Consider the following 25,110-nt stretch of genomic DNA (forward strand, 5'->3'; position numbering starts at 1 on the left):
GGCCCCGGGCGCCCCCGGAGCCTGCGCCCGCCGCCGCCGCCGCTGCTGCGGGCTCAGTGGCGGAGCGGGCGGGAGGCGGCGCGGCCGGGAGGAGGGGACGGGCCGGGCCGGGGGCGGGGACGCGGACGGGGACGGGGACGGGGATGGGGACGGCGCGCCCCCCCCCGCCCCGGGCCGCAACGGCGGAGAGCGGGGACGGGCACCGGGCACCTCCCGCCGCCGGGGCCCCCCCGGCCTCCGCCCAGCGCCGCAGCGCCCGGGCCCGGCGGCCGCCCCATGCCGGTGGTGGGACCCCGGCCAAGCCCGCACCCTGCAGCCGGGCACCCCCATCCAGCCCACGCCCTGCAGCCTGGTACCCGAAACGAGCCTGCACCCTGCAGCCTGGCACCCAAACCGAGCCTGGACCCTGCAGCCTGGCCCTGCCCAGCGGGGCACACACCACCACCACTCCCCCCCCAAGCCTGCAGCCTCCAGCGGGGTCAGCGCCCAGGCAGGGGCAGGGGGCAACTAGAGCTGCCAGGTGAAGCCCTGGGCCAGCGCAGCTCTCCCGGGCGGGGGGCTCGAGGCTTTTTCTGGGGTGCTGGGTCACTGCCGGGCCCCCGGGAAGGGCTGTGCTCGCCCCGGGTGCAGGCACCTGCGTGGCGTGCGTGGCACAGGCGGCGGGCCCAGCAGCCCCCCGGGCTCTCTGGGCTGGATCCAGTTGCACGGGTCTCTGCCAGCGCAGGGCTGCCCGGGAGCCCCCCCACGGATCCCCCCAAGCCCGGCTTCATGACCCCGGCCTTTATCCAGCCACCACCCACTCCTCTCCCCACTAAACCCCAGCCCATACCGTGCCGGGGCCAGGCACCCCCAATGCCAGCTGGCCCAGCACCCGTGTCCCCACCGTGCCAGCAGCAATACAGGCTCATGCCCCCCCCCCAGGCATCCCCCTCCCAGCTGCAGGCACCCCACCAGCTGCAGGCACTGCTTCTCCCCTACTTGCACCAGGAAATTTTGCTCCAGGCTATTTTTCTGGCAGGTATGGGGGGAAGGGGCCTTAGCCCGGTTTCCATCCCTGGCAGAGGTTTTGGCTGCACCGGGGCAGATGCTTTGTGTGGATCTTGTTCAAGACATTGTCTTCTGCCAGCGGCCTGGCTTGCCCCCACCCTGGGCAGCAGCTGCCCACACAGCAGGTTCCCCAAGCACCGCGGCTCACTAGCCCTCAAAATAAACCTCAACAAGCAGGAGGGGAAAAGACCAGTCCCTCCCGCCTGGTACATTCATGCCTCAAAGACACAAACGGCCAGACGCTCCCAGAGCCCCAGCCAGATGCTGAACTGGTTAAATATTCATGGCTGCCCCTTCCCCAGGACCCCGAGGAAATTACAGCAACTTCTCAACCACCAGAGCAGTCAGGGCTGTCATCAAGAAATGTCTTTAATGAGGATTAAAAATAATAGTATAAAAAAATCAATCCCGGAGCGCTGCCCTTTATTTATTTTTGAGAGGTAATCCTCCTTTATTTTGCTTCTGTTTTTTTTAAACATTAAAAGCAGCCCTTGCTGGAACTTATTGTTTCCTAAACCAGCGGACGTGCACTGGAGCCCGGCGGAGAGGCTGCTCTGCAGAAGCTGGCACCTGCCACCACCGGCCACCCTGTGCCCTGCCTGCGGTGTCCCTGCCCGCGGTGTCCCTGCCAGGGGACAAAATGCCACAGGGCCCCAGAGCTCAGCGCAGGGATGAGCTGAGCTCCTGCACGGGCCTGAAGCTCTGCAGCTCCTCCTGCTCCTGGGGAGGTTTTCCGCTGTGCCCCCCACACCAGCCATGGGCTGTAATGGCCGAGGCGTCCCTCGGGTAAGGCATGGGCACCCGCTCTGCTGTGGCTGCCTGCAGGCACTGCCAAGGCACCCAGCAGAGAGGGGCGAGCCGTGGCCACTGGCAGCCGGACCCAGCTGCCCCCGTGACACTCACAAGCGCCCACGGTCCCACCCTGCACCCAGAACAGCCTGGCGAAGGGCCAGGTCTGCTAGCGAGTGCCTGGGGCCGGTGCCAGGGCTGGGGTGTGCCGCACGTCCCGCTCCATCCCTGCGGGCAGCACCGAGCGCGATGCCCACCGGTGCCCGGCACCTGCTGCCGCTGCGGAGCAGGGGCACAGCCGAGCTCGCCGATTCCATCCTCTCCGCTCAGCCAAACCCTCCGGGGCTGGGCACCCTCGTCCCCCACCAGGGACTCGGCCCCGCTCCCTCCCCGGCGGGCGCACGCCAAGCGAACCCCAGGGACGGGAGGGCTGCGGGTCCCCCGGGCTGCCCTAGGAGATGACGGTGCTCTGGATGAGCTGCAGCAGCCGCTCCTCCCGCAGGACCCTGGGCATGGGGAGGGGGGAGCCCAGCGCCTCCCGCAGCCGGGCGAAGGCCCCGACCCCCACCAGGTGCAGGCGCAGGGGCCCGATGCTGCCCTTGAAGCGGAAGGACTTATAGATGGGGAAATCCTCCTGGAGACACTGGTCCAGCTGCAGAGAGAGGGCAGGCTGCCCGCGCCGGTCCGACACCGGCTGTCCCAGCCGAGCCGCCAACGCCGTGCCCGGGGCCCCGCCGGCGGCTGCAGCTCCCCAACCCCGGGCAGGGCCGGGCTTTGCCCGTGCCCCCCAGCCATCCCCCCCCAGCCCCCGCAGCGAAGCATCCCGGCAGCGCAGAGGCTGCCGGGCCAGCACCGCCACCGCGTGGCTGCGGCCACCCCCCCGCCTCGCCCGCCCGGCTGGCAGGGTGCAGGCAGCGGGTGCAGGCAGCGGGTGCAGGCAGAGGGCTCTGCCTGCCTGCCTGCGGGGGCCTGCCCCGGAGCAGAGCCCGCATCCCCCTCACCTTGTAGCGCTGCCCCTCCGACAGGTCCCGCAGGCCCCGCAGCTCCACAAACACCTCGTAGTGGGGGGCGCAGGCCCCCGAGGAGGCACCTGCAGCGGCACCGGCGAGCACGTTAAAGCCGCCTGCAGCCCCCAGCCCCGCCGGGTGCAGGCAATCCAGGGCCGAGCAGGGTGCAGGAGGGCCGGCAGAGCTCCGGGCAGCGCTGGCCACGCTTTTGGGGGGACTCGGGCAGCTCTGTGGGGGACTCACCCAGCAGGGCACTCTCCACGCAGACGTAGTCAACCAGGCGAGCGCCCGGCCACATGCCCACGGCGCGGCACAGGCTCCGGTAGAACCGCTCCTCGGGGATGCTCTCGCCCCGCACACTCAGGGCCTGGCTCTCCCTGCGGTGCAGGGGGCCGGGGTGGGTGCCCCGTGCCAGGGGTGCCACCGGCACCATCCCATCCGGATCCTGCCCAGCACAGGGCCCCCCACACAGCCCCCCCCAAGGTGAGGGGTGGGAGCTGGGGTGTCCTCACCTGCGCACGGGCTCCACCACGGGACACTGCTTGTGGAAGCCAGTCACCCTCAGCACCTCCCCGGCACGGCACCTGCGTGGGCAGGGGGACCATGAGGGGGGCCGGTGCCAGGCACGTGGGGCTGGGGCAGATGTGACCCCCAGACCACCGCAGCAGCGAGGAGGCACCTGTACTCTCCCGGCCAGGCCGTCAGGACCAGCCCATACTCGCGTCCCTCCCAGAGCTCGCCCAGCAGCACTGTCCGTGGCTCCTCCTCGGCCGGGCAGGGCAGGAACTCATAGAAAGCCCAGTCAGGGCACAGCAGGAATCGGGGCGCTGGCTCCTCCGGCCACAGGTTCACACCGAGCAGGGCTGGGCAGAGGGCAGCGTGTGTCAGCATGAGCCCCCCAGACCCTCCCATCTCTGCCCACGCAGCCTCACCCCCCTCCAAGGGGGACTTCTCAGCCGGTGCCAGGACAGAGCCGGTTTTGGAGAGCAGGCAGGTCTCCAGGGAGGGATGTGGCACAGAGATGCACCCATGCCTGCGGGGGCAGGGGGAGTTTGTGCTGCCGTACAGCCGCGGTTCCCCCTGTGCACCCAGGCCAGACCATGGGGACAGCCCCACACCGGGGACACTCACCTCCGGCCGCCCAGTAGAAGGGGCAGTAGAACGGCAGCCCCTTGCAGTCGGCCTGGCGGAGGGCGTCGCAGTAGAGCTGCTCCGTGCCGCGTGCCGTCCCCACCACCACCACCTCCAGCTGCGGCCACAGGCGCTGCACGATGCCCTCGAAGCCGCGGGCGCACTCGGCCCGGAGCTCGGCCGCCCGGGCGGCGTCGGGGGCCAGCAGCGCCTGCAGCCGGCCCCGCGCGTCCTCGGGCAGCCCGGGCTGGGGGCTCAGCCTGCCCAGCGCCAGGTCCTGGGCCAGCTCGGGCCAGCCGGCGCGCAGGGCTGCCAGCGTGTCGTGCAGCTCGGCGGCCAGCCCGGCCTCCAGCACCCGCAGGGCACGCGCCTGAAGGGCAAAGAGCAGCTGCACCCGCAGAGCGGCGGCCCGCGAGGGCAGGGCGCCCGCCTCGGCCGGGGTGCAGTACAGGGTGGGCAGGGGCCAGCCCGCCGGGGCGCGGGGGCGGCCGGGCGCCCAGGAGAGCAGGGCCGTGCCCCGGGGGGCCAGGGCCTGCGGGAAGGCGGTGCGGAGGGCATCCAGGTAGAGCAGGGACCCCTGCGCGGGGAGAGGCGGGGGTCAGGTGGGGCAGACCCGGGCGGAGGTGCAGTGGGGTGCCCGCGGGGTGCCCGCGCTCCCCTCCCTGCCCCGTCGGCCGCCCCCCGTACCTGCAGAGGGGGGTCGGTGCCCCAGCAGCTGCGGAGCAGAGCCCAGGGGCGCAGCGGGGGGACCTGCCCCCCCGGCGCCCCTTCGGGGCAGCTCTGTCCCAGGGGGTGACGCTCCCGGAAAGCCTCCGAGCCTGCCGGGAGAGGCGCGGGCTGAGCGGGGCGACCCCCGGACACCCCCCCCCCCCCCCCGCCCATCCCCCGCCGCCCCCCCTCTCACCGCGCTCCGTGCCGGCGGGCAGCAGCCGCCGCAGCCGCCGCTCCTGGCTGAGCCGCACCTCGCTGCCCAGCAGCTCCAGCCGCCGCCGGTACCAGCCCGCGGCCCGGCGCAGCGCGGAGCGGGACAGCCGGTGCCGCAGCGCGGGGGCGGCGGGCAGCGCCACGGCCACGGCCACGGCCACGGCCACGGCCACGGCCACGGCCACCGCCACCGCCACCGCCGGCAGCATCCCGGGGCGCCCGCCGCCGCCCCCGAGCAAGGACCCAGGCCCCGGGACCCCCCCCCGCGGCTATTCCGCCTCCGGCAGAAATGACGGGGAATGACCGCGACCGGCGCCGCCCCCCCCCCCCTCGTCAGCTCCGCCTTTATTTTTATTTTCATTTTCTCATTTCTGCCAACAACCCGACGCGGCCCCGCCCCCCCGCCCAGCGGCGAATTAAAGCGCAATTAAAACCCGAGAGCAAGCCCCCGCCGTTCTTCACGCCTCGGCAAAAGCAAGCTCCTTCTTTTAAAAAAATAGTGTAAGTGTCTGGTTTGCTTTGTTTTTTTCCCCGGGAAAACGTCCCCAGCTGCACCCCCCGGCCGCCCCCCCCCGCTGCCCGGGCACACTCCCAGGACCCGGGGGCTGCAGGTGGAGGCCCGGCCCCCTGCACTGGGGAAGGGACATGGGGACACGTACCCCAACCCTGCACTGGGCCACCACTCACCTGCTGTGTGTCACCCAGAGCTTGGGGAACACAGGGCCACCCGTCTCGCCCACCACCCCTGGCCCCAGGGGCTCCCCCCCCCCGCCCAGGGCAGGGACCTGTCTCCTCCCCAAGACACACGTGAAACCCAGAGCTTTTGTGTTATAAAAATATTCCGTGCTTTATTTACTCTGTGATAGAAAAATAACATGGCCAGGACCCCAGAACTTCTTGGCCAGGGCAAGGGGAGAGGCGGGGGGGTGGGGAGGCAGAAGGCTCCGCTCCCCCCAAACCACCCACACTGCCTGGCCACCCTCCCTGGGTGCCCTCGCGCCCTGTCTCCCTCGTGCTGCACCGGCTCTGGCAGGGGACACTGAGGCCAGGAGCCAAAGGGGGTCCCGCATCCTTAGGGGACCAGAGGAGGAGACGAGGTCCGGGAGGGGACCCTGCTGCTGTGGAGCAGTGTGCCAGCACGGGCCAGGGGGGAGCCCCGCTTACCCCCCCCCCACCCCCACCCCATGCCAGAGCCTGGTGCGCCCACACACCCCCTGGGAACGGAGCCACGGGGTAGAACAAGAAGGCGACACGTACATTCTTAGTGACGACTGCGAAAGCAAACCCGAGGCCGGACCCCCGGCCCCCGCCCCGAGCAGCCCCTTGACGGGGAGCAGGGGGGCTGCGGGGCCGGTGCTTGCAGAAGCGGAAAGCCGAAGCTGGGCCTCTTAAAAGGAACATACAGGAAAACCATGCGACAAATCCGCTGCCGTTTATACAAGGGCATAAACACCAAAGAGCCGGACGCCAGCCTGCGTTTCGGGGCAGCACAGAGCAAATCTCCGGGGCAGGGCCCACCCGCCACCCCCCCTGGCACAGAGACATGAACACAGCACAGTCCCCACAGGGCCGGGGCCGGGGGGCCGGGCACCCGCCCGTCACGACTGGGCGTGGGGGATCCACTGACTGTCCATAGGGCGCCGCAGCAGCTCCTCCACATGCCTTGCCACGTCCATGGTGTCATCCAGGTCAAAGTCTCCCTCGGGGTCCAGCACGGTGTCGGGGCTGCGGGAGGCAGGGGGTGAGGCGGGGAGGACCAGCCATGGCGGGACAGAGACAGGGGATGCGATACCTACTTCTGGGCATACATGTTGTAATGGGGCTGGGAGCAGACGGCGGGCGAGGGAGCCTGGTCCATGTAGGTGGCCCCTCCGGGGGCAGAATCACCTGATGCGCTGACGAACCTGTGGGGACGGGGGGCTTGTGAGCGCTGGCAGGGGACCGGACAGGCTCCCCCGGGGAGATGTTGCACTCTGGGACTTCCCATCACCTCGGACCGGCATCTCCCGAGACTGGCAGGGTGCCGGCAGGGGACCCAAACCCCACACCCACAAACAGCAACAATGTGTGGCGTCCCCAGCCCCAGCCCGCTGGAGGGCAGCACGGCGAGTGGGGCACCTGCCCTCCCAGGGAACACACAGCCCTGCCTTGGCCACGGGCCCACGTGCCTCGGCCTCCAGCACCGGCTCAGCACCAACGTGGCCATTGGTGGTGCCGGAGCCCGAAAGCAGAGGTGCCCTGGGCTGCCGGCCACCCCAGCCACCTTGCTGGGGCTGATCCCACGGGACTGCCCAGGGTCTGCGTTCAGGGTCAGGCTTACTCTGGCACCACTTGCTTGATCTGTGGCTTCACGTATCCATCCACGGCTTTAGCTAGAGGAAAGAAGGCAACGCTAAGGCCCCGAGCTGCTGGTGCATGCTGCAAGCCTGCGGTGAGGCTGGGGGCTCACACACAGCCAGCTGCAGGGCCCCCGTGGGGCTGGATGCAGCGTCGGGGCGGAGGGATGCTGTGAGCCCCGGCTCTACCCCAGTCAGATGCACGAGGGAGAGGGACGCGCGTGGGGTGAAGGGGCAGCGCTACCTGGCGTGGACTCACAGAGAACCGGCGTGTAGTACTTAGAGAAGACCTCATCCTTGGGCCGGTCAGGGAACACGTAGATGAGGTAACTGAGGTCCCCAAGGCGGTCGGCCAGGGAGCGGATGGAGAAGTCCCTGGTGGTGAAAGGCATCAGGTTCCAGAACATCCTCTCAGCTGGAAGAAAAGAGCAAGGACCACGGTGATGCCCAAAGCCGCCGGTGGCTCCCAGCTCCACTCCGGATGCAGGCTGTGAGATCACGTTGAACATCAGATGGCATTTCCTGCGCTGCATCCCTCCCCCGGCAACATTTAAGGACAAAACACAGGTCACCAGGAAACGGGATCAGCCAGGAGGCACAGTGAACTCGAAGCAAGTCTGGCCTCAACCAGACACATGGGGGGCAGGTCCCCCCGGCTGCAGCGGGGCTCCGCGGGGCTTTGCAGTGCTCCTCAGCCACGCAACCCTCCGAAGGATGTTCTTATGAAGAACAGTAACGTGCAGACTTGCTGCACAGGGTCAGGCAACCCGTGCAAACCCACTGAACCAGGAAGCACCATGGAGTCGCTGCGTTTTGTACAGCCCCAAAGGGACTTGGGTCGGACGGTTTAACCCAGTCCCTTCTCCCCACCAACACCAGCACTTGGGCTGGATGTGGCCACAGCTGCCGTAGGGCAGCCAAGCTGCAGCAGTGCCAGTGCCCAGACGAGACAGGAGGTGCCGGAGCAGCAGCACCGGCCCCGTGGGCACGAGACGGGCAAGTCCTAGGCTGGGGCCAGGGACAGTGGGGCTGGGGGGGTGCCAGCTCTCGGCATGCACTCACAGGAGTCGAACTTCCACGCGATGGTGATGCCGCCAATCTCCGAGTCGCTGAACCGCAGGAGGAAGGTCCCATCGGGTTTGTTGATGAGCAGGTCATGCGCCTGCTGCTTGTTGACGAAGCCCAGGATGGCCCTAGGCAGAGCGGGGTGTCAGGGCCGGGGGTCTCGGGGCCGGGCAGTGTCGGGCAGGGCGGCTCTTACCCGTCGTTCCAGTGTGGCTTCAGATGCTTCTTCAGCACCTCCATGACCCCATCAAACCACTGCCAGAAGGTGTAATTCCTCCCGGGCAGGTTTTCCTGTTGAAATCGCCAGAAAATGAGCACTCCTGCCTCCAGCCTGATAGCTGCTGTTGAACAGCACACGCGTTTGGCGCAGCAGCGGAGACTTGGGGACCTGGACTGTGGGATGCCCGCCAGCGCTGCCGAACCAGGCGCAGGTCAGCCTGGCCAGGCAGCACAGCCCCAGGGGAGCACCAGCAATGCCTCCCCAAGAACACGGACCCCGTCTGCGGGGCCTAGAGCACCGGGTCCCTTCAAGCAAGGGAGGTGACACCTCCCGCCCCGCTGCAGCCGACAGGCATCTCGTTTCTGCATCACTCCAGCAAGAAACGGCTCCTTGGGAGGGATGTGTCCCATCCAGCCCCCCGGCACGAGCACTGGTACTGCAGGTGTAGCGAAGCCCATCCCAGAGCACGGTGGGACCTCGGGGCTCCACGACTCTCCTGGCACACAGCCCAGCCCACTCACCCGGTTGAACTGGGACCAGGACACCGTGGTGCTGCTGTAGTCCTCCAGGTGGGAGCTGGTGCTGTTGAAGAGCTTCTGCGCCAGGAACACCAAGTTCTCCTTGGTCAGCCCGCGGCTGCTCTGCACCTCTGCCTTGAACTTCATGTTGAGCGCCTCGCAGAGCTGGGGCCACTGCACCTTGTCAGGCACGGCGAAGGGCACGCGGCCCTGGGGGGGGGACACAGAGCAGGGTCAGCACCAAGCTCTGCCTGCCGCCTCCTGGCGCATCCCTGCCAGAAGACTGAGCCCAACTCCTGCCGCACCCCCGGGGCGGACGGGGCCTGTCCTGCCCCACCATGGCGCTGGCACTCACGGGCTCGGCGAAGGCGTTGTCCCAGAGCACGGTGGCTGTGGCATTATTGTCCTGGCTCCCATGCACGATCACCACCACAGGCAGGGACAGCGTCTGCCGGGAGGAAGGAGACCGGGACGGGCTGTGGGGCACCGCCAGAGCATCGCCCGTGGGCACCCCTGGCCTGCACAGGCACCCCGTGGCCCCAGCCCAGCCCCACACCCGTGGGCATGATGCCCACAGCTTGCCCAAGCCCTGCAGAGGGGACGTGGCTGGTGGCTTTACCTTCACCTGGAAGACCAGCTCGTTGCCACCAACACTGAACTGTGACTCGAAGAGGATGGTGAACTTCTCCTCCGTCACAGACTCAGCCCCACGGCGGTCCGAGCGCTTGATCCGCTTCAGGGACTGCAGGGACACGGGAGGTGAGCACGGGGCGACGGATGGGGACACGAGGGGACACCGAGGTGAACACAGGGGGAATGCAACACAGATGGGGATACGAGGGGTGAACACGGGGGAACACGAAGGGGGGACAGGGGGGTGGGCGCGAGCGTCGGGAGTGGGGGGCCGGGGGCACTCACCATGTTGCGGAAGTGGGCACTGAGCGTCCCCGTGGCCTGGTGGTACTCCATCACGCAGCAGTTGTTGAGGATCTCCCCGCTGCTCTCGCTGCCGCAGGAACGCACAGGGTCAGGGTGATCACCAGGGCTGGGAGCCCGCGTGAGGTGCAGCCCCCCCGCGCCCCCAGCTCCAGCTCCTGCTCCCCACTGCCTCAGCAGCCCCGTCCCCGCCCCCGCAGCACACCCCCCAGCTCCCTGGGCATTACTTGCGGGTGCTCTCGTTCTTCAGCAGGGCCTTGGCTTGCTGCTCACTGATGATGGTGGCCTTCACCTGGGGGGGGTTCATGTGCACGTTCAGCTTCCCCCCCACCAGGAGCCGCACGGTGGCTGCAAACTTAGTCTGTGTCTTCAGCACCTGGGGGGGCTGCTTCTCGATGATGAAGGTGCTGGGGGGGCACGGGGATCAGGGGCAGGCAGGCAGAGCAGCCCCAATCCGGCCCCCCCACCCTGCCGGATGCCTCAGCCGAGCCGGGCCCCCACCGCTACCTGGTCACCAGGGCAGAGATGATGTCAGTGATGGTGCCGTTCAGCTCCGACAGCATCTCCTCCACCGGGCCCGGGATCGGCAGCTGCTGGCACAAGTGTTCAGCCCGGCGGATCTGCTGCCGGTTCTGCCAGATGATCTCCGCCAGCTTCTCGCACCTGGGGGGAGCGGGGCTCAGCACCGTGCCAGGCCTCAGTACCCCATCCCGCCTTGCCAGGCACGCCCGGCGCCAGCACCCACCAGCTCTGCAGCACGTCCAGGGTGCCCTCAGGGGGACCCCCGTTTCCCGCTAGCTGCTGCCGACGCTTCCACTGGATCAGCTCATCATCCAGTATGGTCGTCTGCTGCTTGCGCAGCAGCTGCAGCGTCTTCTGGTGCTTCTCGGCCAGGTCCTGCAAGGCGGGACGGTGTTATGGGGCACGTGGATGGTGGCACAGCCAGCACGGGGCCAGGGCAGCGGCACTCACCACGCGGTACTGCTGTAGTGTCTGGGCCTCCCGGTGCAGCCAGGCCTCCAGCGACGCTTTCTTCTGCTGCAGCGTCGTCTCCCGTGACAGGCGCTCCTGGGGGCCCAGCTGGGAGAGCTGGGAGAACTGGGCTGGGGGACGGGGCGCAGTGTTAGGACCGGCACTGCCAGCATGCCGGCCCCTGTCAGCCCCCGGTCTCCCACCCACCTTGGAGGCGCATGTTCTCCTGGTACTGGATGATGAAGTACTCCTGCGTCTGCTGCAGCTTCTTGAGCTCGTTCTCAGAGTCCTGCGTGATGAGCCGCAGCTCCTCGAAGGTCTGGTTGATCTGCAGGTGCTTCTGGGACATGGCATCCACCAGGGAGCCGGCCGGCGAGGGGCTCTGCACGGGGCACAGGGAGCGCTCAGCGCGGCAAGGGGACCCTCCCCATGCCCCTGGGTGCTGGGGGCAGCGGGGACCCCGAGCACCCCCTGCCTCAGGGCTGCTCCCATCATCCCGGTACTGGAGCCTCTGAGCATCCCCCCCACCCTGCCGGGCCCTGCTCCCTGGCCCCCACTCACGTTGTTCGCCTCCCGCACCAGCCGCTGCTCGTGGTAGAGGATGTGCCGGATGCAGCGCACCAGCTCCATGGGGCACCGGTCGTACGTGTTCTGCAGGGAGAGTGGCGGCCTGAGGTGGGCACGGGGCAGGGACACCCCCCGGCCCTGCGGCCCCCACCCGCGGCCGCCCCCTCACCTGCAGCTGCGTGGCGTAGTGCCCCAGCTTGATCTTCAGCAGGAAGCCATCTTCGCCCACTTGGTGGTCTGCCTTCTTCTGCAGCTCCTGGATCAGCCCCTCCAGCAGCTGCGTCGCCTTCACATTCTCCTGGGGGTTGTCGAGGTCGATGGAGTCCCTGTGTGCGCGGAGCAGAGCGGCGGCGTCAGGGCAGCCCCGGCCCCGCATGGGGGGGTCCCTGGCAGAGGGGGGGGGTGCCTGCCGGCACCCCCGGGGCAGGTGCTGCCAAGCCCAGCATCCCCCACAGGGACGGGGACCCCGCTGACCTACCATGCCTGGCTCTCGATCCACTGCGACAGGTAGTGCCGCACCTCGATGGGAAAGTGCTGCCCGTAGAGCGCCTGCATCTGCCGCAGGGCTTCGCCCTGGAGCTGCTGCGCCTGGATCCACACCGCCATGGCTCACCACCACCTGCCGCGGAGACGGGCTCGTCAGGGCACCGCGGCCGGGCCGGGCGCTGCGCTGCGGGTGGGGGTCCCGCCCTGGCTGCCCCTGCAAGCCCTTTGCAGGTTCCTCCAGGTTCCCAAAGCCCTTTGCAGGAGCCTCCAAGTTCTCCAGTGCTGCTGGAGCCGCCTCCGGCTACCGAAGGAAGAGGTGTGGGGGGAGCAGGGGACCCTGGCTCTGAGTCACCCTCTCTTTTCTAGGAAGAGCCCTGGGGGGGGTCTGGGGCCACGAACATGCCTCTGCGCTGCCTCTCCACATGGTAATCATTTCCCCTTGCTGCGCCGCAGGATCGCAGCCATCGCTGGCCACGCAAATGAGGAAACGGGGCCGGGGGGAGGGCTGGTGAGAAATCCAGGGTGACGCAGAGCGGAGGCCCCCCCTGCGCTCGCCCCGGCTCCTGCCCACACCCTGGCAGCGCCGGCAGACGGACAGGCAGGAGCAGACCCGGCCCCGAGGGCCCACGTGGCACTGCAGATCCTGGCGGGTCCACAGTCCCGCAGCTGCCGCAGGGAGACGCCGGACAGAGTTCGGAGCTTCCCAAAGCAAGTTTTGGGGCGGCTCTGGCTCCGTGCAGGAGCGCTGCCAGATCCCACCCGCCACGCGGCTCTGATGCCCCGGCTCACACGGGGCAGCGAGAAAGGACGGCACCTATAAAAAGCCAGAGCGTCCCCTGCCGCAGTTACACCTGTGGCTTGGCGGGACCTGGAAAAACAACCTGGCCGTCGAGTCTTTGAGGGTGATGCGATGGTGAGCCGTAAGGGAGGGCCTGGGGGGCTCGCAGCCCCTCCGAGCCAAGAATGCAGCAATAAATCGCATTTACACACACTCACACCCAAACCCTGGGATTTAGTATCACGCAGAGGTGCCACACAGGGGCGCGAGGCCTTGGGCTGTGTCCCAAGGCTGGGTGACCGGGACGGGATCCAGTTACTGCACTGGACGATGACAAGCAGCGGGAGACCGCACCGGCGGGGGCTGTGCCTCCCTCCCACCCCGAAGTGCTTTGTTCGGCCTCAGAAATACCCGGTGGCTTGAGGGGCTCCAAAAGCAGCCGGAGCCGTCCCGCAGGCAGGGACACACGCCAGGGGAGCACACGGCAGGGGACGGCGGCGGCAGCAGGTCCAAGCAGAGCAGCCGTGGCTGGAGCCCCCGAGCCCTGCGCACCCGCCCCCTGCGCAGGAAGAGGAACAATAACCGAGAGTTGGCTAAAAATGAATTTTTCCCCTATAAAAAGGGAGGAACGTTTCCACATTCACAGAAATCACCGAGTTGGAAATTCTGCTGGCAAGAAGGGGCCTGGGGAGGCATAAAAATGCAGGCGAGGAGGGGAAGGGAAGGCAGGATGGCCGACAGCAGGACGCGCGCGCTGGCAGTTAGAAATTGCGGACACTTGATAAGGGGCACTGGCGAAAACCACTGCCCCGGCAGAGCAGAGGAGAGCAGCCACGGCCACGCCACAAAGAGCCGAAGTCCCCAGAGCAGCGGGGACATCCGCATGGACACAGAGCAAACAAATGCTGCCCTGCCTATTGGGAAAATGGTGATCTCTTCCCATCTCGCGGTGACAAAACACTTCCTATTCCACTCCAGCATGTTGTTAAGCAACGAGTCTCAGGCTGCTGCTGCGGTGAGCCGGCAGACACCGCACTTGGCCGGCGCTGGCCTGGGAGCGGGAGCATGAGCATCACTGCCGGGGTGTGTGGCAGAAGGTGAGCCAGCATCACATCAGCCTTTACAAGGAGACCATGCAGGGGCCGATGGCAGCATGGCTCACCTGGTGCGTGCCCTGACTGAAGGCAGGGCCATCCCCGGGGCCACACTACCCCAGGGGATAAGCACACCCCAAAAAAAAAAAACCACTTGTGCCAGGCTTGGACTCGACCTCCAGCAGAATCCCCAATCCAACAGCAGGCACTTCTCCAAGCACCTCATTTTTGTCTCCCATGTCTCACCCGCAGACTGACAAACCAAACCTCCCCGAGGGCCACAGGGCACCCCGAGCGCCCCAGCAAAAGTCACCAGTGCCACCTGCCATAAGCAAATGAGGCTTTCTGGCCACGAGACCCAGCAAGGCTGGGGCAACAGCTCTGCTTCAGCAAGAGGTGCAGCACCACGGTCCCACAGCGCAGCCGGAGCCACCAGCCTTTCCGGGCAGCCCTGCACTCCTGCGTCCAGCCGGCTGCTGGCAGCCAGTGCCCTGCCTTGGTCCATGCCCAGCACCATGCTCCTCGGTGGCACAGCCGTCTGCCCCACGCAAGCGCTCGCACGGACCTCCTTGGAGCCCTGGGACGGTTTCGCCCCCACGTCCAGGGACCAGCTCTCTCCTCGTGCTCCCCCCGCCGGTGCATTGCCCCAGCCCCGCAGCCACCCGGCTCAGAAAACCTCTCCAGGGTTGGGCAGCTGAGGTCCGCTCCAGCCCACCGGCATTTGCCCACCCCCAATGCCATCCCCACCCCACCAGCCACGACGCTCGCTGCGGCTCCCGCACCCCGGCAGGGATGGGCAGTGGTGCTGCTGCAGCGTCACGCGTTGCCACGGGTCAGCCGTGCTGCAGCCACTGGCTACACGTGCACTCAAACAACTGCAAGAGACAGATAATTGCAGTGGTTTAAGCTACTTTGCATTTACTTGCTGGCAGTGAGCTATAACCCACCCATTACTGCAGCTTGGTTAACCAGCAGCAACTCAACAAGCCACAGCAATGCACCCACCGGTGACTTACTACCTGCAAAGCGGCGCACACGGCAGCCTCCTGGAGGTAGGAAAAGTGTCCTGGAGAGGGACCCCAGCCCTGCAGAGACAGCGTGGGCAGGGAAGGTGCCAGCGGTCATTGCTTCTGCGTCTGACAGCCCCGCTCCCGATGGGGAGGCACCGCTAGACCGGCTGCAAAATGGGCAAAACCCACCTAAAAGGGGCTCTCAGAGGGCCAGAGGCAGCAGCAGGGGAGAGGCTGGCAGCACCGCTGGGGCCAGGGGACCCAGTACGACCACACCGGGGAAGGGCCACAGCCGCAGCAGCACCGCTGGGGGCAGGAGCGGTGGCACCTCCCGGCTGTGGCAGCGGCTGGCGCTGGCACCAGCGCCGAGTCACAAGCTGCAGGAAAGCCAGAGCCAGCCGGAGCACGTCCGCAGGCAGACAAAAGGAGGGAAATGCCTCATGGGGCGAGGCCGGCAGCGGCGCCTTCCCACGTGCCACGGGCACGGCAAAGCCCAAACACGGGCAGCGCCCGCCCAGGGGCTGGCACGCGCACCGCTGCGGGATGCTCGCAGGATGCTCGCTGCACACAGCCACGGGACGCTCGCAGCGCACGGCTACCTTGGGGACCTCCTCGTGGGCAGGACACCCCTGCCCCGGCGCTGCCACAGCCCCTGCCTGCAGCCCCTTGCTCAGCCCCATCCCTGCGGGGGCCGAGAGCCCGGCATAGCCCTGGGGGAGCCACGGCAAAGGGCTCTGGCCGCAATCCCCCCGCTCCCACGCGCCTGCCCCACGCGGCCCCTCTGCCACGGTGGCTCCCGCGCTGCCCTTTGCCTGGGGGTCTCCGGAGCAGGACCCTGCCCTGGGCAAGGGCATGGCACTTCCCCCCGGCACTGGGCTCCGGCAGGCAGCAGCCCTGCGCCCGCTGCAGATGCCCCCTCCCGCCGCAGTAAACACACGGACACGTGGTTTCTCGGCACCTCCGGGAGCTCGCGATCGCTTCCAGGTCAGAGCTGGCCTCGCTTGTGGCCACAGGGCTGGACCCTGCACACCCCACGGCCGGTGCTGCCAGGGCGCTCCGGTCCTGCCCCAGCCAGCACTGATCCTGCCCCCCCCGACAGCCCCGGCGGGAGGGTGTCCGGCATCCCCCAAGAAGGGCAGCCCCAAGCAGGCTCCCTCTGGGGCAGGATCCGGCCCCCAGCCGTGCCCTGGGAACAGCAGTACTGGCAGCGGATAGCAGCCGCTCGACACACAGACGGGCTCCGGATCCCCCAACACAGACACTCACCCCACACCCCTGCCCACATCGGCTCACCCCCCTGCCCGCACCGGCTCACCCCAGGGGACCTGCCGAAGCCCCTGGGCAGCCCGACAGCCCTGCTCAGCTGGACCCCCACACCTCAGCCCCCCCCCCCTCACACGTGGGCCTGCCAGCTGCAAGCAGCAAGCGCTGCTGCGCGCCACGTCCTGCCCCACAGCCGGGGGTCACAGAGGGCTCCGCACCCACCCAACGGACCCCACAGCCCCAGGGCCACCCCAGCCAGGGGCTCCCCCACGCACGGGCTTGGCGGGGTCTGGCAGAGAGCCCCAGGGCTCGGCACGGTTCCCAGCTCCTCGGGGCACTGGAACCGCAGCCCCAGCTTGGTGCGGGGTGCCCCATCCCGCAGCCACACTCACCCGGGGTCGGGCACCGCTCTGCCCCACGCACCGCTCCGGCGTCCCGGCCCCGGGGGCAGCCCGGCCACGGCTCCAGGCGGGCGCTGCCGGCACAGCCGGGCTCCCAGGGCAGCCGTTTCGCAGGCTGCGCGCTACAGGAAGGAGCGGAGAGCAGCTATTTCCTTCCAAAATGTCAGCTGCCTGCGCAGGGCAGCCAGCCCCAGGCTGCCGGCAGCTTCCTCTGCCACTGCTGTGTGCACGGTGCCCGCCGAGGGAGCGGGGCTGAGCACCCCCTCCGCGCTCAGCCCCACACGCCTCGCCGGTGCCGGAGCCAGGCACAGCCTCCGGCCCCCGAAGGTCAGTGGGGCTGAGCCCTGCCGCAGGGACGGGACCCCAGGGACCGATGCAGGAGCTCAGCGTGGGGGGAGACGGGACGGACTCACCTGCAGCCCCGACTCCGCTGCCACCCCCGCCGGCACACGGCACTGCCTGCACTGGGAACACCGGGGTGCTGGCGAGCAGCCCCCGGACCCCCTGGCCCCGCTCGGAGCTGCCGGCCGGGGCTGGCAGGCGGCAGGGAACGGCGAAGCCGGCGCAGACGGCCACGGTGCTGGGAATGGGGCGGCTCGCCTGTTTTACGCCTGCCTGTGGTTTCCAGCTTTCGGCTAGGAGGCGGCAGCGCCCGCCCGGCGCAGGAGGCGAGCTCCTTCTAGAAGCTCGGTGCTTTGATGGGTTTTGTTTGTCTCCTGCAGAAGAGCGGTGGCAGCCGATGGCTTTGCCCCGGTGGTCATCGGGGAGGAGGCAGCCAACCATCCTGGCCCGCCAGAGCCCCTGGCCCACGCTGGAAACCACCGGGGCCGGGAGCCACAGGGCTCACGGAAGAGGTATGGCCGGCTCTGGAAACACAACGTGCCCCCCCAGGGGCAGAGGCAATGGACCCCACAGCCGGCGGGCAGAGATGGGACTGGCAGTGCTGGGACCAGCCGGGCGTCCCGGCAACTTTGGGAGCCAAAAATGGAGAACTCGCATCGTTATAGGAACAAGGAAACCCCACGCGTGGCCTGATGCTGCCCAGGGAGAAAATGGCCCCGCACTCAGATGGAGACGCCTCAGCTGGGGACCAGCACTGCCGCCCAAGTGCCCGGGGGGGCTCAGGGCCAGTGGCTGCCTGCAGCTCAGCTCACCCCACAGCCCTGGGGCTGTACCTGCCCATTGACATTTGTCACCCTTGGGAACGTTTCTTCTCCCCTCTTCAGATTTTCCCTTCCAACCACAGAGGCCCAGAAACTTGCGTCAAACCAAAACCACCAAAATACCCAATGAAATCCCAGCAAAATCCCTCGAATCCAGGGGCTGGGACCTCAAGAAAAAACCACCCTGGTGCACCGAGAGCCACCCTGGGGCAGCTGCAGCCAGACACAGGCGCTGCCCTGGCATCGGCAGGATTCCCTCCAACGCCGAGCATGTAGCAGGACCAGCACCAGCAGGACCCAGGTCCCCACGGCAGAGCAGGGGGGCCGCGGCCACGCTGCCACCCCCCTGGCCAAGCTTGCTGCAGCGCACGCAGGAGGGCCAACCCCAGCACCACCCGTCTCCAGCCCCATCCCTTGGGGTCGCTCCAGCAAGGCAAGCCTGCCCCACCGCACAGGGAACTGGGCGCCCAGGACCACCCGCCTGGCCCCAGCACAACGAGCTGGCTGTGCCGGACCCTGCGGCTGCACAGGAACAACGGGGGCCTGTCTGGGCACCGGGGGGGCTGGGGGCTGAGCAGAGCAGGGCAGCGCAGTGCAGGCAGCCTGCCCACCCGGACAGATGCAGGCAGCCAGTGCCGGAGCAGAAGCCAGGCACTGGTGGGCAGGACACTCCACGCAGCCCCACCGGCAGAGCCCAGCACCCACCTGGCCCCCACGGGCAAAAGTCCAGCGTGGATCCTGCGGGACATCCGCCGCAGGGAGCCCAATCCCCGCCAGCGCTGGTGCTATCCCCGCTGTAAGCCCACAGACAGGATTAGAGAGGCTGGGGCAGAGCTTTAATTACTCCCGGCTCCCTGGGGCCAAGCAGCTGAATTAACGGCTGTGGGGCTGGCGTGGCAGCAAGCTGCCGGCTCCAGCGCCTTGGGGTCCCAGGGCTTCCCCCGGGCTCCATGGGGAAATGCCGGGGCAGGCACGGAGCCACTGCCGACTCGCAGCATCCTGGCTCTGGGCAGGCACCAGACCTCACCCAGGAGGGGATGCGCAGCCGCCATGTGCTGGGACACTTGATGAAGGTATTTTTCCTCCACAATAATAACGACCCACCCCAACGCCCTGTAACACCGCGCTGAGGGCGAAGCACCTGCCTGCAGGAGGTGCAGCCCCTTGGGGACTCGCACGCTGCCCTCGTGCCTGCTCCAGCCCAGCAGAGAGGGTCCGGCTCCAGTCCCCATCCTCCACCCCAGGAGGGAAGAGGCATCACCCCAGACGCAGACCTGGGGAAGGACAGGGAGGTGACAGGATCCCAGCGATGCCCCCCCAAGGATGGGGCGGCAGCTTCAGGCATAGGAACAGGCCAGGCAGATCTGGGACAAGAGAGAAGCCCCCGCACCCTTGCCGGCCAGTTCATCCTTGAGTTGGCCCTTCCAACAAACCAGCCAAGGAGAACAGCCACCTCCCAGGGACCCCACAGATGCCCTGGCACAGCCCCAGGGTCCCGCACTAGCCCCCAGCACTGAGGCTGCCTCCAGCGCAGCCCCGGGCTCGCTGCTAATCCCTGCTCAGACCAGCACCAGCCCAGGAGGGATGGGCTGGTCGGAAGGACCTGAGGATTAAGCTCATTTCAGTGTCGAATTAGTGCCAATTGGGGTCTGGAGACACAATTTCATTTTATCTGCCACGCTCCAGCGAGTGCACACAATCGCACTAATCCAGTCACCGGCCAGGCTGGATTTGTAGAGCAGGACCCAGGTGGGCCATGGGAGATGCAGGCAGCACAGGCACCGGCTGCACCGCTCCAGCTGCATCCATCCCCCCCCGGCCGACACCACGCTCGTGCTCTCCACGGGACAGGGGAGACGGTCCAGGAGCCTCCCCCGCTGCTGGCTCGGCAGTCCCACGGGACCAGCCCAGCCTGCGCGCCATGGCACGGGCACCTGGGGCAGGACAGGGACAGCCGGTGAGCAGGGACAGGCAGAGGGACGCCAGCACCCTGAGGGCACCCACTGCCCTGCCCGACCACCCTGCCCGGGGAAGAGGCACCGACCACGCTGCGAGACAGCGCAGGGTACGCGCAGGACCCACTCTGCAGACCCTCACACCCGTCTTCAGTAGCAAACACCAAACGCAGGCCGCGAGCACCCAGCTGCACACAAGGATGCTTGGGCAATGAGGGACGCCGGGTGCTGCCGGCATGGAGCCTGCATGGTGCCTGGGAAAATGCTTGCAGCGCTCAGCCTTGCCAGCCCTCGCAGGTGCCCCAGCCCAGCAGCACCCCATCACCCCTGCCCGAGGGCAGGCTCAGCAGCACAATGCGGCACAGCGCCGGGATCCCACCAGTGCAGGCCAACAGCCCAGTGACGTGTCCGGTCAACAGGAAAACTGCTCCTGGGCATCACAGCCTCCCGCCACGGCGGGCGGGCAGGCAGGGCCCAAGCCCTGTGCTGTCAGGCACTAAGAGGAGCTGATGCGTGGGACAGGCAGGTCCCCGTGGAGCAGCCCCTGCATCCCGCACCACACTCTGCCCCTCCAGGCCATTCGCAGCTGCTGGGGTTCGTGCCCCAGCAGCTGGAGCAGCTCTGCGCAGGGAGATGCTCTCACACCAGATCAGCAGAGCGGAAGGGAGGGAGGGTAAAGCCTTGTTTTTGGAAGAGGGGGCATGCAGACACCCAGGGATGCTGGCAGGAGGGTGGACTAGTCAGAATGGGAATGAAAAACCAAACCACCAATGGTTTCTGCAACAAATTCTCATTCAGAGTGGGTAAACCTCACAGTCAAGCCTGGCCCGGGGTTAAACGCAGCACTCATCCCCAAAGCACACAAACATGTCGGGGTCGGAGAGCTGGGTTTCGGCTTTCCTCACCCTGGGACATGCTCTGCAGCCCCAGGAGCAGCAGCAGCCGTTGGCGGTGCCAGAGCAAAGCAGTGCACCGGCCTCCCAGCTGCACCACGAGTGCCCCAACTAAGCGTTTCCAAAAGGCTCAGGTGACTAATGGGGTTATAAACGGAGCATGCCGGGCCAGGGCAACTGTGCCACCCTGAGCTGCAGCCCAAAAGCGCCAGGGCCGCATGTTAACACCACCAAATAAGACAGAGATCATTTTACAGCTGTTTTAGCCGGTGCGAGGGGCTCAGATATGCCGCCAGTGAAAACTGCCTCTTTCTCTACTAAAAGCTTTGCAGACAGCCATCAAGTGAGAGGGACAAAAAGTCAGACAGAGCATGCACCCAGCACTCAGCCGCTCGGCTGCCAGGGCTGTGCTGATGCTGCGCCAGCTCTTCGAGCTCTGCCCCAGCACCAGCCTTTTCCCCAATTCCCTCCCTGGCAGAGCTGCGCTATAAACCAGCATTTACATCTCATAACAACAGGAAGACACGAAGTTGCAGCGAAAATAGAGATTGCAAAACTCACCAGTGACCGAACAGGGAGCGAGTTGTGACTATATTATGGTTTGGCTATACCACTGCAGCTCCCCGAGCCCGGCGAGAAGCCACCCAGCAGCACATCGCTCTCCAGCTTGGCAGAAAGCAGGAGCTGGCACTAGGGGAAACGCAGGGCACCAAGCGCGCCCACCTGAGAGCAGCCAACGCTCCCGGCCCCTCTGGTGCAGCTAGATGGGTGGATTCTGCTTTATCAGCAAGTCAGCTCAGCCCTATCGGCCAGGAAGCCGTGTTCGCATGTGTGCCTCCCCCTCGACATTTCCCAACGCGGCGGGAGAAGCGGTTCGCAGCAGCCTACCTTTTATCAGCCAGCAGATGTTGCTAGAACTGTTGCTGCATGTAAAATTCAGGCATGCCCAGCACCGCTTGGATCCCTGCACAGACCACGCGGTGCCAGGGTAAACACCCCCACCCCCTTCCTCCCGGGATCAAAACACTTGGGGGTTGCAAAATAGACACCCCATGAAAGGAAAGGCATGCCACAGAAACATTACAGCTGTCGAGGCTACTTCTCCTGGAGCATGCTGGAGCCCCAGAGCCAGCAGCCGGCACAGCCTCCCAGGCTGGAGCCGCTTGCGCAGCCACGGAGCCAAGCTCTGACCCGTCCCGGCAAGGTAGGGACCGGCGAGCCCCTGCCTCCATCCCCCAGCACACGTAGCCCTGCACTGGCTCCCCCACAGCAGCCACCACCACGGTGCATTCGACCCCATAATGCAGAGGCTGCTCCGAGGGCAGCACCCACAGCCACGCGGTGGGAAGCCGGCAGCCGCTGCAGCCCCACTGGGCAGAGGGACAGGGGCCCCAGCACAGGCACCCAGGGGATGCCGACGGGAGGGAGGTCCTGCTCAACCCACACGCTGTCCTGCCGGGCCCAGGCGCCCGCCGGCTCCCCAGGGCTGCCGTGAAGCCTGTCGAGCACAGCCCGGCTTACAGGAATTCCCTGCAAACCAGAAAGTCATTTCCCAGCTGACGGGGCCGCTTTACTGTACTCAGCGCAGCACAGTCACTACTCGCTGCCCCACCACCCACGCCGTGGAGGGGTACAAGGAGCAGGGATTTTTCGCAAGCAGAGTATCTGAGTTTTGCTATCACTCGAGAGAGAGCTGGGAAACCCCACGGCGAAGACCTCACAGCCGCTTTGGAGTCAGCACTTCCCCTGCAGCAAGAGGGGAAGGTCCCTCCAGAGGCTCCATGCAAACCCGCGCCGAGCATCCCCAGCTGCAGCTCCCCATCCCCAGCACTGGTGCCAGCACCCCTCGTCCTGCCCCGAAGCATTGGTCTCAGGACAAGGCAGGTGCACCAAAGCCAGCAAGGTGGCTGTAGTGACAACTGCCCAGGGGGGCAAACACCCCCCGCGGGAGGACACTATCAGACTGCCACAGAACGTAGAGTGGGTGACAGCCGCCCGTCACGCCCCGTTCCCAGCCGGGCTCTCCCGTGTCCCCGGGCACAGGCTGTTGGCACCTCTCAACCTGCACCAAGAGCTCCTCCTCCACGTGGCCGCACACGCGGCACAGCATAGCACGGCCCTCCCTGGCCCCGGGGACAAGCCCCGCTCCCCAGGGAAGGTTATAAAACCCAGGGAGACAGCCTCCATCCTTCCGTCCAGCACCCTGGGGATCCAGGGGCCACGTCAGCTCAGGTCGAGATCCCGACAGCTTCGGGAGCATCAGGGCTTGCTGCAGCCATCTGCGGGACCATCAGGGCTTGCTGCAGCCATCTGCGGGCAGGTGACCCCGACACCCCCAACGCCTCCCCCTCACCCAGTGCCACGCAGACAGGGCAGAGCCAGGCTCAGTGCTGGGCCTCAAGCAAACCTCCCTCCAGTGCAGGATCGCTGCGCTGGTACAAAGCTGTCAAAGCATGATGGCAAACCTTGGCTCGAAAGCACCACCAAGGAAGCACCACAACAGCAGCCAGCCTTCCCACACCAGCGCAGGGCCACGCTCCCCACAACGGGCGCGGAGCCTTCCTCCCAAAGTTGGGGCACAGGGGGGAGAGGGGGCGAAGCTCCTGCGGCACAGGGCTGGTTCCCTGGTGCCCACAGTGGTGGACAGGCTCTGCAGACCACCCTATGGTGCACGCACTATCTGCCTCCACGGATGCTGGCTGCTAGGGCTCACGCAGCTCCGGCTGCGGCCACGAGCACACTGGGGACACAGGGCTGGCCACAGGCAGCTGGCAGGGCGAGCCAGCCTGGGGCCAGGAACATTCTGCTGCAACAAGGCGACCCATGCTGTGAGGACTTCGTGTGCCACGTCCCTGCCACAGGAGAGCCACGCGGCCCCGCCGCAGCAGTGCTGTGCCCCGCACCTCTCAGCAATGCACCCCAAACACCACGAACAAATGGCTTCTTGTCACTGCCTGTCCCCTGCCCTCTGCCACGGGGCTCCTGCCAAGCCTCACCGCGAGTTCACATGAACCGACGGCCCCAGCTCTGCGCTGCAGCTGACATCGGAGGTGTTACCGCCGTCAGCAGTTCAGGCAGAGGCAGAGCCAGGGAGCCCTCGGCAGTGCCAGTGCCCGCACCCCAGCGCTGACGCGAGCCGGGCACTGGAGACCCGGAGCCGCTCGGCGTCATGGTGAGGAGCTGCCGGGAGCCCGGCCTGGCGTGAGCCTGGCGGCCGGCTGGCTGGGCACAGAGCCCTGACAGCTCCCGTATCCCGCCGGACAGGTGGCCGCCGCTCCCCCGGGGCTCGCCATCGCCCGGCCGCGCCCCGGCCGGCGCAGGAGCTGGGTGAAAGGCCACCGGGCGCTGCAGTCCCCCGGGGTGTCACCGCTCCCGCCTCGCACGGGGCAACGTTTTCCATCTGCCTTCCACTCTGCCCAGCAGCGTGGAGCCGTGCGTCCCACGGCCGGCAAGCGGGACCCCCGCTCCCGCTGCACTGCCCCGGGCCGCTGTGCTGCCCGCGGCGGGCCCCCCCGCCCCCCGCGCCTGCCCGGGCCTGGAGCTCGGGGCTCGATCCCCCCCACTCCGGCCCCCGCAGCGCCGGTTTCGGCGCTTCCCCCCGCGGCCGCCGCTCAGGCACGGCCCGGCCCGGGGCGGCGGCGGGAACCGGCCCCGCTCCGCCGGGCGACGAGCGCCCCCGCCCCGGGATGCGCCGCGGCACCGGGACGCCGCCGCCGCCGCCCGCCCCGGCCCGCGCAGCGGCCGCCCCCGCCGCCTTCTCCCCGGGGAGCGCCGCGCCGGGGGCGGCCCCGCTCGCTGCCCGCGGCCCTGCCCGCACCTGCGCGGCCCCGGCGCCCGCAGCGAGGCCGCGGGCCCGGCCGGTGCCCCCGCAGAGCCCCGCGCCCGGCCCCGCCGCCGAGCTGCGCCCGGCCGGCAGTTACGAAACGCCCAAAACACTCTCCGCCGGGCGGGGGGCGGCAGCCGAGGCGCGCCCCGAGCCCCCGGCCCCGGCCGCCCCCGGGGCAGGTGCCCCCGGCCCCGGGCCCGCCGCCCACCGCCCCGGCCGCAGAAAGCGAAAGCGGCCCCGGCGGCGATGGCGGCCCCGCGCCCGTCCCTACCTGCGGCCGCGGCGGCGGCTGCGGCTCCGCTGCTCCGGCGGCTCTCGGCGCTCGGCTCCGCCGCCGCTCTGCCCCCTCCGGCCGCCGCCGCCGCCGCCGCCGCCTGCACCGCCCCCCCCCCCGCCGCCGCCGCCGCCCGGCCCGGCCCGGCCCGGCCCGCGCGGCACCGCCCCCCCCCCCCCGCGGCACCGCCCCCCGCCCGCCCCCGCCGCGCCACCGGCACCGGGCACCGGGCACCGGGTAACGGCACCGGGCAGAGCCCGAAGCAGTTGCGGGCTTCAGCACCGGCTACGGCGGGGCGCAAACCGGCACCGGGTAGCGGGGAAGGCCAAAGCAGCACCGGGCGTCGGTGCTGGGCGCGGGGGTGCCCAAACCGGTACCGGGCAGCGGCAGGAGCCAGCACCGGCACCGGGCACCGGCACGGGGCCCTCGCACCTGGGGCATCCCACTCCAACACC

The 25,110-nt window shown here is 68.0% G+C and overlaps 2 protein-coding genes across 4 annotated transcripts; both read right to left on the bottom strand.

The window, feature by feature from the left end:
• Positions 1-1,398: 1,398 nt before the first annotated feature.
• GHDC (GH3 domain containing) lies at positions 1,399-5,154 on the bottom strand. Its single transcript, XM_052785523.1, has 8 exons — positions 4,879-5,154; positions 4,662-4,792; positions 3,975-4,551; positions 3,523-3,706; positions 3,356-3,427; positions 3,087-3,220; positions 2,838-2,926; positions 1,399-2,488 (listed from the first exon to the last, which is right to left on the bottom strand). The coding sequence occupies exons 1-8, from the start codon at positions 5,105-5,107 to the stop codon at positions 2,288-2,290; spliced, it is 1,617 nt and encodes a 538-aa protein (XP_052641483.1). The 5' UTR covers positions 5,108-5,154; the 3' UTR covers positions 1,399-2,287.
• Positions 5,155-5,719: 565 nt separating this feature from the next.
• Positions 5,720-24,789, bottom strand: LOC128140988 (signal transducer and activator of transcription 5B). Of its 3 annotated transcripts, none has more exons than XM_052785499.1 (19): positions 24,653-24,789; positions 11,991-12,131; positions 11,682-11,838; positions 11,507-11,596; positions 11,153-11,327; positions 10,946-11,076; positions 10,719-10,870; positions 10,481-10,636; positions 10,201-10,380; positions 9,956-10,043; positions 9,657-9,779; positions 9,393-9,485; positions 9,041-9,247; positions 8,496-8,590; positions 8,297-8,427; positions 7,479-7,649; positions 7,219-7,270; positions 6,695-6,802; positions 5,720-6,623 (listed from the first exon to the last, which is right to left on the bottom strand). In XM_052785499.1, exons 2-19 carry the CDS (start codon positions 12,116-12,118, stop codon positions 6,497-6,499), a joined length of 2,364 nt encoding a protein of 787 aa, XP_052641459.1. In that variant the 5' UTR covers positions 12,119-12,131; positions 24,653-24,789; the 3' UTR covers positions 5,720-6,496. The 3 variants fall into 3 exon arrangements, with proteins under 3 accessions (XP_052641459.1, XP_052641458.1, XP_052641460.1); XM_052785498.1 differs by lacking the exon at positions 24,653-24,789 and adding an exon at positions 16,536-18,186; XM_052785500.1 differs by lacking the exon at positions 24,653-24,789 and adding an exon at positions 16,536-18,185 and having other exon boundaries at positions 7,494-7,649.
• Positions 24,790-25,110: the final 321 nt, after the last annotated feature.

The sequence above is a fragment of the Harpia harpyja genome, chromosome 4, assembly GCF_026419915.1.
Source record: "Harpia harpyja isolate bHarHar1 chromosome 4, bHarHar1 primary haplotype, whole genome shotgun sequence".
Lineage (NCBI taxonomy): Eukaryota > Metazoa > Chordata > Aves > Accipitriformes > Accipitridae > Harpia > Harpia harpyja.